This window comes from Coregonus clupeaformis, chromosome 9 (assembly GCF_020615455.1).
Source record: "Coregonus clupeaformis isolate EN_2021a chromosome 9, ASM2061545v1, whole genome shotgun sequence".
Taxonomy (NCBI): Eukaryota; Metazoa; Chordata; class Actinopteri; order Salmoniformes; family Salmonidae; genus Coregonus; species Coregonus clupeaformis.
Window position 1 is genome coordinate 10,367,049 of NC_059200.1, and position 14,949 is coordinate 10,381,997.

Below are 14,949 nucleotides of genomic sequence, written 5' to 3' on the forward strand. Positions count from 1 at the left end.
TTTTCTCAAATGCTTTATGGACTACTGTGAGTCCAAAGACCACATTTTGAGTGAATCTGACTTTTAGTCCATGAGAAGATTTTTTATTTTACCTTTATTTAACTAGGCAAGTCAGTTAAGAACTAATTCTTATTTACAATGACGGCCTACAGCGGCCAAACCCGGACGATGCTGGGCCAATTGTGCGCCGCCTTATGGGACTCCCAATCACGGCCGGTTGCAATACAGCCTGGAATCGAACCAGGGGGTCTGTAGTGACGCCTCAAGCACTGAGATGCAGTGCCTTAGACCGCTGCGCCACTCGGGAGCCCATAAGGTCCGTCGGGACAGAATTTCCTCAATCTTAGACATTTTGGAAAACCTTTGGTTATTTTAAGCATTAGCGTTACATAGTCAAAAAATTAAATTGTTTTTTAAGATATCAATGCCAAGTGTAGCATGGTTCATCATGGTAATGTCTTTGATGACTCTAAAAGGTTTCAAGTTGATAGGCTATTGTGGGGTGGATTTACAAAGGATTGAAATGGACACGTAAAATCTGATTTCCTGATTGATCAATAACTCAGCCATCTCTTAACCAATCCCTTAGCTTTTCTCAAACTGAGTTATGAAATGTATTATGAGACTACATACCGAATTTCATGAGAAGAAGTTACCTATGATTCATGAGAAGTTTTTCAAAGTTTTCCAAAATTTCTAAGATGGAGGAAAATCTGTCCCGACGGACCTTATGGATCCTTGAGGCAAATTTGTTCAGCACGGGGAACGACACCTACATACAACATTTCAAATGTAAGTCTCTAGGTCAAACGACGCGGCAGATATGAGGGTTTAAGTGGGACTGCTTATAACAGTGCCACCTATAGGTCAATCAGTGCTATTATTTTTGACCAAGTTATTCATGGCCTCTAGTTTTTGTGTGCCAAATTAGAAAAAAGTTACCAATCTATGCTTGAGTTATTTGACCATGTCAAGGAAAACAAATAATCTAAGAATAACAATAGCTTCGCTGTGAAACCCTAAATGTTTACACATCCACACCTGAGAGTTTGAGCAGTTACGTTGTTCCATGTAGGTTCTAGTTCAGTAGTATGCATACTGATCATATTATAACCTGTTGATGTCAGCATTCTAGGTTGTGTTGGTAGAAGTGTTGTTAGCATTAAGAGTTAGCATGTGCATCCTGTGACCTGGCGCTGCATGGCATATTCACACAGCAGGAGCAGGGTGTCAAGCCTTTGCAGGAGATAGAAGGTGTGGAGTAGTTCAGGTACTGTCAGCAGAGTGCAGGAGGAAAGGTACCGAAAGACGTGATCAAACCCACACAGGCCTTTCAGCAACTCGTGAGGTATGCCCATCATCAGCGCCACCTGCTGGTAGTTCTGTACTCCTGGGAACGTTGGGTCCAGCTTCAGAGCCAGAGAATCCACCAAGGCCTGGGGCAGCCTGCCTAGACGGACCCCTGGACAGAAGATACACAGGCCAATGGGGAAATTAGCACAGATCCCCCTGACCACCTACCATGAGAGGTTAACTATTCAGCTATTACTGGATGCTACTGTTTCTACATTCAACATTTGAGAATGTCTGGTGGACAGTGACAGTGTGCAAATAACTTCATCCTCTGCGGACAACACACCACGTCAGTTGGTGTGTTGCTTCACCGGGAAGCCTACAGGTAGCAAATTCTAGCAATATTATCATGCTGTCATCATTACTACCTCAGGACTAGCACATGCTGTAAAGGGAAAACATTTATCCTCTTCTTGAATATTTAGCCAGTGGTGCCAAGTATGCGGCTAGGTCTCTTGGCACGATAGTCTGTTTCTCCATGTGGCCTGTAGAACAGTAAGACATTGTATATTTGACTATACCTCTTGGCCAAGGTAAAGACACGTTTTAAAACCATCAAGACGCAATGAAAAACGACTTTAAAAACGACTGTTAGAAACTACTGCATTAACTTTGAAATCCAGAACAAGATTCAATTGTGAACATGTAGCTCAACTAAATCCCTAGCCACAACAGCAACAGAACTTCACCTCATCAGTCATATACAGTGCCTTGAAAAAGTATTCATCCCCCTTTGCATTTTTCCTATTTTGTTGCATTACAACCTGTAATTTAAATTGATTTCATGTAATGGACATACACAAAATAGTCCAAATTGGTGAAGTGAAATGAAAATAATTACTTGTTTCAAAAAATTCTAAAAAATAAATAATGGAAAAGTGGTGCGTGCATATGTATTCACACGCTTTGCTATGAAGCCCCTAAATAAGATCTGGTGCAACCAATTACCCTCAGAAGTCACATAATTAGTTAAATAAAATCCACCTGTGTGCAATCTAAGTGTCACATGATCTGTCACATGATCTCAGTATATACAGTTGAAGTCGGAGGTTTACATACACCTTAGCCAAATACATTTAAACTCAGTTTTTCACAATTCCTGACATTTAATCCTAGTAAAAATTCCCTGTCTTAGGTCAGTTAGGATCACCACTTTATTTTAAGAATGTGAAATGTCAGGATAATAGTAGAGGGAGTGATTTATTTCAGCTTTTATTTATTTCATCACATTCCCAGTGGGTCAGAAGTTTACATACACTCAATTAGTATTTGGTAGCATTGCCTTTAAGATGTTTAACTTGGGTCAAACGTTTCGGGTAGCCTTCCACAAGCTTCCCACAATAAGTTGGGTGGATTTTGGCCCATTCTTCCTGACAGAGCTGGTGTAACTGAGTCAGGTTTGTAGGCCTCCTTGCTCGCACACACTTTTTCAGTTCTGCCCACACATTTTCTATAGGATTGAGGTCAGGGCTTTGTGATGGCCACTCCAATACCTTGACTTTGTTGTCCTTAAGCCATTTTGCCACAACATTGGAAGTATGCTTGGGGTCATTGTCCATTTGGAAGACCCATTTGCGACCAAGCTTTAACTTCCTGACTGATGTCTTGAGATGTTGCTTCAATATATCCACATAATTTTCCTTCCTCATGATGTAATCTATTTTGTGAAGTGCACCAGTCCCTCCTGCAGCAAAGCACCCCCACAGAATGATGCTGCCACCCCCGTGCTTCACGGTTGGGATGGTGTTCTTCGGGTTGCAAGCATCCCCCTTTTTACTCCAAATATAACAATGGTCATTATGGCCAAACAGTTCTATTTTTGTTTCATCAGACCAGAGGACATTTCTCCAAAAAGTACGATCTTTGTCCCCATGTGCAGTTGCAAACCGTAGTCTGGCTTTTTTATGGCGGTTTTGGAGCAGTGGCTTCTTCCTTGCTGAGCGGCCTTTCAGGTTATGTCGATATAGGACTCGTATTACTGTGGATATAGATACTTTTGTACCTGTTTCCTCCAGCATCTTCACAAGGTCCTTTGCTGTTGTTCTGGGATTGATTTGCACTTTTCGCACCAAAGTACGTTCATCTCTAGGAGACAGAACGCGTCTCCTTCCTGAGCGGTATGACGGCTGCGTGGTCCCATGGTGTTTATACTTGCGTACTATTGTTTGTACAGATGAACATGGTACCTTCAGGCATTTGGAAATTGCTCCCAAGGATGAACCAGACTTGTTGAGGTCTACCATTTTTTTCCTGAGGTCTTGGCTGATTTATTTTGATTTTCCCATGATGTCAAGCAAAGAGGCACTGAGTTTGTAGGTAGGCCTTGAAATACATCCACAGGTACACCTCCAATTGACTCAAATTATGTCAATTAGCCTATCAGAAGCTTCTAAAGCCCTGACATCATTTTCTGGGATTTTCCAAGCTGTTTAAAGGCACAGTCAACTTAGTGTATGTAAACATCTGACCCACTGGAATTGTGATACAGTGAATTATAAGTGAAATAATCTGTCTGTAAACAATTGTTGGAAAAATGACTTCAACAACACTAAGCAAGGGGCACCACCAAGCAATCCATGAAGACCAAGGCGCTCTCCAAACAGGTCAGGGACAAAGTTGTGGAGAGGTACAGATCAGGGTTGGGTTATAAAAAAATATCAGAACATCCCACGGAGCACCATTTAAATCAATATCTTTAATGGAAAGAATATGGCACCACAACAAACCTGCCAAGAAAGGGCCGCCCACCAAAACCCACTGACCAGGCAAGGAGGGCATTTATCAGAGAGGCAACAAAGAGACCAAAGATAACCCTGAATGAGCTGCAAAGCTCCACAGCAGAGATTGGAGTATCTGTCCATAGGACCACTTTAAGCCGTACACTCCACAGAGCTGGCTTTACGCAAGAGTGGCCAGAAAACAGCCATTGCTTAAAGAAAAAAATAAGCAAACACGTTTGGTGTTCGCCAAAGGCATGTGGGAGACTCCCCAAACATATGGAAGAAGGTCCTCTGGTCAGATGAGACTAAAATTGAGCTTTTTGGCCATCAAGGAAAACACTATGTCTGGCGCAAACCCAACACCTCTCATCACTCCGAGAACACCATCCCCACAGTGAAGCATGGTGGTGGCAGCATCATGCTGTGGGGATGTTTTTAATCGGCAGGGACTGGGAAACTGGTCAGAATTGAAGGAAAGATGGATGCCGCTAAATAAAGGGAAATTCTTGAGGGAAACCTGTTTCAGTCTTCCAGAGATTTGAGACTGGGACGGAGGTTAATCTTCCAGCAGCACAATGACCCTAAGCATACTGCTAAAGCAACACTTGAGTGGTTTAAGGGGAAACATTTAAATGTCTTGGAATGGCCTAGTCAAAGCCCAGACCTCAATCCAATTGAGAATCTGTGGCATGACTTAAAGATTGCTGTACACCAGCAGAACCCGTCCAACTTGAAGGAGCTGGAGCAGTTTTGCCTTGAAGAATGGGCAAAGATCCCAGTGGCTAGATGTGCCAAGCTTATAGAGACATACCCCAAGAGACTTGCAGCTGTAATTGCTGCAAAAGGTTGCTCTACAAAGTATTGACTTTGGGAGGGTGAATAGTTATGCACGCTCAAGTTTTCTGTTTTTTTGTCTTATTTCTTGTTTGGTTCACAATAAAAAATATTTTGCATCTTCAACGTGGTAGGCATGTTGTGTAAATTAAATGATACAAACCCCCCAAAACTCAATTTTAATTCCAGGTTGTAATGCAACAAAATAGAAAAATGCCAAGGGGGGTGAATACTTTTGCAAACCACTCTATACTGTGTATTGTGGTTTCTTTGAGATTTGCAATGTTTCATTTTGTTTCTGTTGGATGTGCTCCAGCATTAAAATAAGCTTTAGATATCTAGTCAACTGAATAATAACCCACCTTGCATGATCCGGATACACTTCTTCAGCAGGCTCGCTGTTTCCATCTACAAATATTAATATCAATGAATTAATACTTTTTTTGCTTCGTCCAGGGAAACATCCTCTACTAAATTACTGAAGCTGTAAACTTAATTTGGCACATCTAGCAAATTATGTCTTAAATGACAAGTGGGAAACATGAAAAAAAGTATCTATGGGCATCCAGTCTCTTGCCTATAATGGGAGGATATCACAACTCATATTTTATGAGATCAGCCAGTGTGTGTGTGTGTGCCATTTGCTTTAAACATTTGCTGTGTAAGTATAAAGTACAGCTATATCTAGTGACTGCTCACTCAAACTCACTACTGTTGAGTAAATGGTCATCTGTGTGAGAACAACAGGTGACACAACCCTGTCTTTCCTAAGAGTAATTACCGCATTACTGCCTCCCAGACTGCTGTTGCAGAGTTGTTGATGGCTGCTCCAACAGCTGTCAGTTTGCTCCTCTGGGCAGTCAGATGGACTCCTCCTCAGTTGTTTTCCTCCTGACCCATCTCCGGAGGGGCCGTCCCTAATCTCAGATATCTCAGTAATCCCCAGGCTCACAGAGCTACAGTCTGGGTCAGTAGTACTGTGGAGGTCCAGTGTTGAGGCTGCAGTACTGTGGAAGTCTAGCTCAGTGCACTCTACTGGGACATGCTGATGGAGAGGGCTCTCCTGCTGCTCAGAGGCACAGTATCCCTCACTGCTCTGTAGGAACAGGGACCCTGCCACAGACTCCCCACTGTCTATTGGACCCACAGGGGTCTCCATTGTGAGTGGGACGTCCCCACTGGTTGAGGGCGGCTCAAAGGATATCTGAGAGACAAACCCAGAGGAGCAGTTACTGCAGGTGGAGTTCTGCACCAGCGGCTCGGTCTCCAGGAGATAGCTGTGGTCCTGAGTTTTAAGGTCAGGGCTTAGTAGAATGGACCCCAGAGGGCCAATCATGTCCACTTTGGACTGCAGTCTGGCCAACGTGTCTGCAGTGGTGGTAGAGTTATCACATGCACCTGTAGGAAGACAGGTCATCAGAGGGTTACATTAGTACCCTAACAAACCCCTTATGAACCATGCATTCACAAATTGACTAGAATATGAGTCAATTAGGGGACGTTTAATGCCCTTATTCATCATGTGTTATGTCTGTTCTAGTGAGACGTCAATGGACTATTAACAATGTGCTGGTCAATAAAGCGTAGTGGGTGCTGTTCTACTCTGATAATTACCTGAGTCTTGGTCTTGCTGCTCCAGGTTCAGTGTGACCCTGTTCACTGGGGATGCTGCACACTCCATGTCATTCTGACTTGTGCTTTGAGGAGCCAGGCATCCTTTCAGAGAGAGAAGATCATTATTGAGCTAGAGGGGGCACAGTTTGAGGAGGATTACTTGTACCCTGCGTGTTACTATAAAAGTTATTTCAACAAACACACTGACAGAATTCACATTATTACAGTTTCATCAGTGGTTGTGTGAACATCTCATACAACAAAAACTTCATTAAATTAGAGATTTGTGTGTGGATAATGAGATACCTTTAAATATTTTCTTTAGTAAGGTATGTCTGAAGTATATAAGCAAGGCAGCAGCGAGGATGATTGCCATGGTAACCAGGGCTACAGAAATTGTGGTGGCAACAGCAGCATTTTGGGCTGGGCCTTCTGGGCTCCAGACTTTTTCCACATACACTTCTCTGCTTCCTGCGAAACAAAAGGATTGAGGTTGGTGCTGAGCAAATGGCTGGGCACATGCTTAAACACAACATTTATTTAATGTTTTAAATTTCTGACTCTGATCCTTTGGCAAATACAATTATTATAACACTATTCTATTAATAAAGAACAGTGTTATAATTCTTCAATATCTCATAACTCAAACAATGCATTCTCTACGTCAACAATTGCACACAGAAAATTAGCAAAATAAAAACATGGGTAATTATGTTGCCAGCACATGGAGGTAATTTTCTAATATAACAGTAGGCTACACAATTGACTCATACAATAATTAAGTTGTTTTCCTTTCTCAGAGTCCCGGGCCAAGCTTTACTGAGACTTACGGCTGCACTGCTGCTCAGTAGTGTAGGAGGGACCACACGGCATGCACTCCAAGTCCTGCAAGCCATCTATCCGTGTCTTACTGTAAAAGCTGAAATCAGATCAAATTAAAGCAGGAAAAAAAGTCTGAAATAGTTGTATTCCAAGTAAACGAGCTAATAACACTAAGTCAACATGTTCTGGTCTGGATGAAGAGCTTTTATGACTTAAAAGCACAGCTATGTCTTAACTATAACGATATGTAGATACTATATGTAAGAATGTGATGAGATAATATACAGTACAAACCCTGGTAAACACTCCCCACAGACAGCATTGCTTTTAGAGGTACACAGTGACTTCTGGTGCCTGTTTATGCGTTTACACGACTGGCAGAATCTGCAGTTGTGGTAACCCTGACCCTCTTTATAAGTCTTTACATTACAGGGGATGCAATAAGCCGAACGTCCAATTCCATAACCACAGTCCTGGCGGGAAATAAGAATCAAAATATACAGTGCACATTAGACCTGTTTACAGCTAAGGATTTCACTGAAGTTAATTTCTTAAGCAGACGGTTGCAAAACAGAAATATAAATGAATATGATGATTAGAGGTCTAGATTACAAAATACATGACAGTTTCCCCTTCCAATGAGCACTGGGGTTATTTTAGGTCATGGTAAACCCAAATGTGAAGATCCTTAGCATGCCTGCCAAGTGGACTTGTGTGAACTTGGAATAAAGTTCTCTCTGCCAGTGGGATTCTTTTAGAGTGAGATCACCACAGACAGTCAAACCAAACTCTTTGTGGTTTCATAAAAATGTAGGAACTTCATTTGAGCCAGTTTTCTACAGCAACAGGAAATGTGAATTATTATGTGGATTATAATTAATGGACATTTTTGTAGGGTTGATAGGCTACATTTTTCAAAAGGGAAAATCAAGTCGGAAATTTCTCAATGGAAATTACAAATTTCAGAAGCCTTTTTAAACCTAAAATACACTACAAGTTTTACATGTCCTGCATTGCAGGAAAGTTATCCTGCAAATTAAGAATCAAATTAAGATCCTACACCTGTAGTAATCACATATAATGGTTCTGCAGTAAAGGATGTGAACATTTAAACCTTAAAACGTTTAAAGGAAATTGGGATCCTTAACGTTAAGAAAAATCCCTACCCGAGTTATCATAAGCACCGTATCTAATCAGTCTCCTCCGTTCCTAAAGGAATCGAATCTTGTCACTCAGAAATGGGAGTCGAAGTCGACATACAAGGAGTCGAGGAATCAATTATTTTGGCGTCAACTCTCCGCTACTTACGCACGTCGTCGTAGTTAACAGTTGGAAAAATGGCAGAGAAAGGCAAGCGACACCTGTGAAATCCTGTACGGCAATACTTTGAGAAGTTCAAGGAAATGCAAGGTGGAATTGAGGTACAGTAATAGTAGTACAGGTTAATCACGTGAAAGGGACGCACCGTGAGACCCAAACATGAGACCCAAACCATTGCAGGCAGCAGCACAGCTGCATTGTGAATTCACATGGAATTGTATGAATTCTTCTAACCGCTTTAACTCAAAACCCATAATAAAATGGAGGTTTAAACGTTAAGAAATGCTTTCCATTTGTCACGTCCCTACTGCTCAGCTGAGTTGATAGGCTACTAGACATGGCTGCAGTGAGAAGGAGATGAATCTGTGCAGCCAGCACCTAAAGGCCTATTAGTTTGTTGTCCTTTGTAAAAATCCAGTAAATTCTCTTTAAAGACAAAAATATTCCTCTATAATGTAATAATACCCACCTCTGACAGCTCTTGTCCTGGTCCACATTGCAGACAAGGGTGGCAGTTCCCATTCAAGTAGTACTGGGTTTCAGAACAATCCATGACAGAAATGTAACTCCTATAAAAATGCAATATGTACGATAGTTAATAGCTCAGTAGTTACTTATTTTTTTTAAATCTTTATAATGAACACTGAGTAAAATGGAAACAGAATGCATAGAGATTGCTGTATCTTAGCCACTGCATTGAATATTGAATGAAATGTATTGCTTGTGTGCATGTTGAACCATTTTCAATATCCCTTCACTTGATGTCACTAAAGTACACTAAACATGCAGACAACAAAACACAAAGAGGATATAGAATTACAGGCAAAGAATGTCTAAAGCTGAAATCAGAGAGGCTCCATCCATCATCTCTATGTGTTGTTTTGAGGGGTAAAAAGCAATATAATAATTTTGAGAAAGAATACATGTAGAGGTTTTAGCGTCATTTATCCTCTACTTTAAATTACAAAACTGCTATACTAATATTGATTGGTGAGATTACTAAACTGTTTAATGAAATACCACAAAGCAAAAGCACTAAGGTTGAACAGCTCATTGGCAACTGGAAAGATCATTCATGAACAGCAGTGCGTATCTGATACATCCATCACTTAGGCTACAAGCGAATAAATTACACCTCCCACCCTTAGTCTCACAAGCAATTAATCAAAAAATTAAAATATATATCAATGTCACATTACCTTGATCCATAAGTTTTACGAAGATACTTAAGCACACTTTTAAAAATCGTTTTCACGAGCATATACTTTTGCACGCTATCGATAGGCAGTGCCACTTCATCCAATCTAGACATGCCCTGACATGCCTTACAGGCTGCGCGTCGGGCGGCCAAAACTATCATCAATGCGCACTAATTAGGAAACGTCTGAAGTTTCACATTTACATTTTTAGTCATTTAGCAGACGCTAAATTCACACATACATTTTCATACTGCGTAACACTATCGTATAGGGAATATGCAGCTATATTTTTGTTATAGTGGTCCTGGAATATTGGCTAATTACAGAGAATTAACACATGATAGAAGACTGCCAGTCTGTGTAGTCTGCATGTCTGTCTGTGTAATAGTAGGGCTACTCTATGTGCAATGTAGTAGGCCTATAATAACATGTGTATGTAATAGATAAGAACTGTGTAGGCTAATAGTCTGTCTCTGTAATTTAAATGATCAACATTTATATTCATTAAGTTGTTTTTGTGACAACATTTTAATGTTTCTCTATATTAGAGAATTATGGCTCATTTTAGTTATTTTGAAATTGTTGTCACAGTATGAAAACTAAACATCAAATTGCTTCAATTGAGGTTTTAATATGTACTTTTCAACTGTTGTAACATAATAATCTTTCCTCATACTTTTACAACAGAACACACCAGCATGTAGGCTAATGTTGGACAATTCATTTTAGCTTCATCCAGGGTAGACTAAATCTCTGTCAAGTTTTGATACTTCTCGCAATAGTGTACTTTCAATTTGTGCCATCTCCATTGTTTACTACTAAATTCCATCCATGCAGTGCCAGGCTGACCTGGTTACCGCTTGAAACAAGTTATCTTTTTCCAAGCAAAGCATTGTTCAGTCTACATAGGCCTACTTACTTATCATCTTTCACAAAGGACAGGGAGTAATCAAAGTGTGGGATGATTTGTAGTGCACCAGCTTTCACACAGTCTTCATAACCTCCTAACACAAACCTTTGGGGTAGGCTACAGAGAATCAATATCCTCCCATTGTAAGAGGACATCAAAATAGTAAATCCTCTCATTTTAACTGTAGACTAAATCCTTTATTTTAATGCTGCCAAACAATGTAGATTTGACACAGATCACATAGGCCAATTTATGTTTATCATTTGCGGAGGGTGATGTGGAGAGGAGCAGGTCAGAGTGAACCATTGGTAATGGTGGTGAACTGTACTTATGTGATGAGTGACCTTTACTTTAGATCTGAAGACTCCTGTCATCTCATTAGAGCCAGAACCTATGCAGGGCAGTGGGATAACGCAGCATTATGTAAGTCAAGCAGACAACCTTCTTTCAATACCAGGTCAGTTACACCAGAGTTGCTATATAGAGTATGGGTTCAATACATTTTTACATTTGAGGCATTTAGCAGACGCTCTTATTCAGAGCGACTTACAGCTAGTGAGTGCATACATTATTAATATTTTTTTTTGTATATATATTTTTTTCCATACTGGTCCCCCGTGGGAAACGAACCCACAACCCTGGCGTTGCAAATGCCATGCTCTACCAACTGAGCTACATTGGACTATGTAGACATGACATAATGTTCTTCTGAAAAGCCTCCAAATTCCATTGTTTGACATGGATGACATAGAGATGTCTGATTGTTGAATGTGCCTTGCATAATCTTTTCGAGAAAGTTATGGGAAGCAAAGTATTGTTTGTTGCCAATATGTATGTTCTAGCTGTTGGACAGGTGTTGTTATGTTTTGTGAGAACTAGATAATTCCATTGGATGAGGAAACAGAGGTCATGCACAGTCTTATGTCAAACGTAAATGTCATTGTTACAGGTGGAGGAGCCTTCTATATTCTAGTAGACTTCAAACAACAAGACAGTGAATTCTCTCATATTCATAATCTCAACTATTTGCGGTGAATGATGTGACCTTGGTATTGCACTGTTGTGCTTACTGTCTATGTCATTCCAACATAATTTCCCTAACATCAAATGTAGTCCTCTAAGAATGCAAACATCATTATGCAAAAAAAAAATTCATAGGCTGATGGCAATTTAGTGTGTGAATGTATGCAAACAGTTAGATTCCTAGTAATGTTACTTTCTACCACTGTACTCTACTGTGGAAAGAAGCTCCGCCCACTGTCTCAGAGTGCATGCAATGTCTCCCTTTGACCCAGCAGGGAGACTGGCTCATTCACTGTGCTTCTCTAATTCAGAAGAAGCACTCAGACCAGCTAAGAAAATGGAGTGCTGACTTTGTATAGTGTGGAATGTTACTTTGTAGATATATATTTTTCCATTTTCAAATATTGCAGTTAAAGCATTTTCTTCCCATCTCTTTAACAACGGTTTAAATAACTAAACTCAAGATTTAACACAATAATTTCCTTTTGGTGTCATGAAATACTTTTCAAGATGTTTATTTCTCAAACTCAGAAAGGAACTGTTTCCCAGTTCTCACCAATAGGTTTATGTCTAGTCTACTGTCATGTGGTGTTAACCATGGATTACTTTACTTTGTTTACCGCCAAAGGACAGATATTACTTTTGAATACATAAATAAGTCAATGTCAAAGCATTACTCAAACATGTACTCATATTTTGCTAGGTCGACAAAGAGGCTTCTCTATCTAACCATAAACATAAGCAATCAGGGCATCAATGTGGCCATTTTAACAATGCATCATAATGCTGCATTAGCCACTTGGGAAGGAATCTTGAGTGCTGACAGAAAGCAGCCAGTGGTCTTTTACCTAGTGCTGTGTAGCCTACTTGAAGGACTGTTTTTTGTTCCAGTGGGAGCTGGTCCTCTGAAGGCCATGAATGGCTGCCAAACACAGACAGACGGACACAGAAATGCTTAAGATAAGAACCCTGACTGAAACATTTATCACCTGCAGCCAAAGGGAAAAAGTTATATTTTGGTCAAACACATTTGTCGTTTGCCCCAGTAACCTCGCCAGCTCCCTAAAGAGACTTTCACTAGTTTATCCTTAGCTCCTCATCACCACGGGAAAAATGAATTTTCCAGTGTCCTGATAATATTATAACCTGGAATATGCTTTGTCATAAGTGGTTTCAAGGGTATAAAACAGAGCATTACAGTAATCATCCCATCCATTCTGAAGCCTAAACATCCTTCAGAAGATTATTGTGTAGGCTGTGCTATTGTCTGATATACTTCTCCATATTACTTTATCAAAGACAAAGATGCCCATGTTGTCTTCATTTTGGTCTAATAAATCTCATTTTAGTGTCTGGACAGTCAGCAGACAGTGCATAATAAAGGACATCAGTGTCTTTGAAATGTAGTATATATAACAAGACATACAGTAATTTGATGTTACACCTGTTTTGTCTCAGTGTGCCTGTCACTGCAGAGTTACTGGTGACTTGTATGAATCCATGAAAAATATGAACGACTTAATTTCTTCTCTTACCACATCAAATTTCTGAGCTACTGTATGTGACTTTAGATCATCCATTGGCACAGTGAACACTGACCAGATGACGTTGATACATCTTAGTGTGTTCCATCTGGCTGCTTCTCCTTTATTCTCATAGGCCCATTGCAGACAATGGTTGTTGGCACAAGTGTATTGGTCCACATCTCTTACACACCAGACATGTTGGATGTGACTAGGCAGGAATAGCCCAAAGTTCAATTGGAATATCAGACTTCTTCTCTTTTGAAAGGATGGTTACCGTACCGATGATGTTAATATTTAATCTGTTGGTAGCCTCAGAGCACGGCACAACATAACCACAGCAGAGCCTTACAGAAGTGGTTCCAAACTTTTACTCCACACGACCCCAAATTGACACTAGAAAATGCAGGGGACCACACATGGACAAATTATATTCCCTAGTCAATCTCAACACATAATAATGACATGAAAGCGCAAGTGTAAGAGATCCTTAGTTGACACTAAAAGGTTATATTCTATACCCATTTGAAGAGAAAAAAGTTATTAATTTGTTTGATAAGATTACAGATTTTCTCAGGAACCCCATTTAAATTTCAAGGGACCCCACGTTCGGGAACCCAAGTTTGGGAACCACTGCCTTATGGGAAGAGTGGCAATAGGCCACTGGGCACTAATAGCTCAAAGCACTGCCCTTTAACATTACACAAACACATGTCACCTATCTTGCTGGCACTTGTGACCTGCTATACCAAAATCAAACCGAGGAGCTTACTATCCTCCGTAGCCTCCATCATGGCTTGGTGGAGAATGTGTTGCCTATAACAATGTAATTAATTACACTGTACCTGCTTATAACAGGTTGAACTGAGCAAACTTGCTGATGTTCAGCAGAATCCTGCTTATCTTTTAAGAAGTTTATGAAGCCAAGCTTTTCATGATATGAGACAATAGGCAGAATCTACTGCACACCCAGAGCTGATTAATGAAGGTGCTTGAGGCAAAAGGCAAAACTGGAGAAAGAGGAAAAAGTCTCTGCATACTGCCAGTCAGAGGCACTTTTCTTTAATAGTGGATGAGCTTTCGGTCAATGATATCAGACAACAAATCCCTTATGGTTCAAGAGTCCTAAAACAAGAGGTCCCTTTGGCAAAAGTTACTTGCCAGGAGTTATGCAATATACAATGACAATCCTTTATGAGAGTAATGGAAAGCAAAGTGAATAGTTATGGAAAAAAATTAATCATGAATTGTAACCACTTTTACGTAGACATACATCCATAATTTCAAACATAATTTAAAAGCCAATTTCATAGAAATAAAAGATCCCAGAAATGTTCCATACGCACAAAAAGCTTATTTCGCTCAGATTTTGTGCACAAATTTGCTTTCATCCCCATTAGTGAGCATTTATTCTTTGCCAAGAGAATCCATCCACCTGACAGGCGTAGCATATCAAGAAGCTGATTAAACAGCATGATTATTACACAGGTGAACCTTGTGATGAGGATCATAAAAGGCCACTCTAAAATGTGTGGTTTTGTCACACAACACAATGCCACTGATGTCTCAAGTTTTGAGGGAGCGTGCAATTGGCATGCTGACTGCAGGAATGTCCAACAGAGCTGTTGCCA

General features: G+C 40.3%; 1 protein-coding gene across 2 annotated transcripts; it reads right to left on the minus strand.

Annotated features, from left to right (window-relative positions):
- Nucleotides 1–242: 242 nt before the first annotated feature.
- Nucleotides 243–9,955, minus strand: eda2r (ectodysplasin A2 receptor). Of its 2 annotated transcripts, XM_041886986.1 has the most exons (10): nucleotides 9,863–9,955; nucleotides 9,133–9,232; nucleotides 7,638–7,816; nucleotides 7,352–7,440; nucleotides 6,828–6,992; nucleotides 6,522–6,623; nucleotides 5,689–6,305; nucleotides 5,270–5,315; nucleotides 1,722–1,838; nucleotides 1,371–1,462 (listed from the first exon to the last, which is right to left on the minus strand). In XM_041886986.1, the coding sequence occupies exons 1-9, from the start codon at nucleotides 9,922–9,924 to the stop codon at nucleotides 1,756–1,758; spliced, it is 1,443 nt and encodes a 480-aa protein (XP_041742920.1). In that variant the 5' UTR covers nucleotides 9,925–9,955; the 3' UTR covers nucleotides 1,371–1,462; nucleotides 1,722–1,755. The 2 variants fall into 2 exon arrangements, with proteins under 2 accessions (XP_041742919.1, XP_041742920.1); XM_041886985.1 differs by lacking the exon at nucleotides 1,722–1,838 and having other exon boundaries at nucleotides 243–1,462.
- Between the last annotated feature and the right edge of the window lie 4,994 nt (nucleotides 9,956–14,949).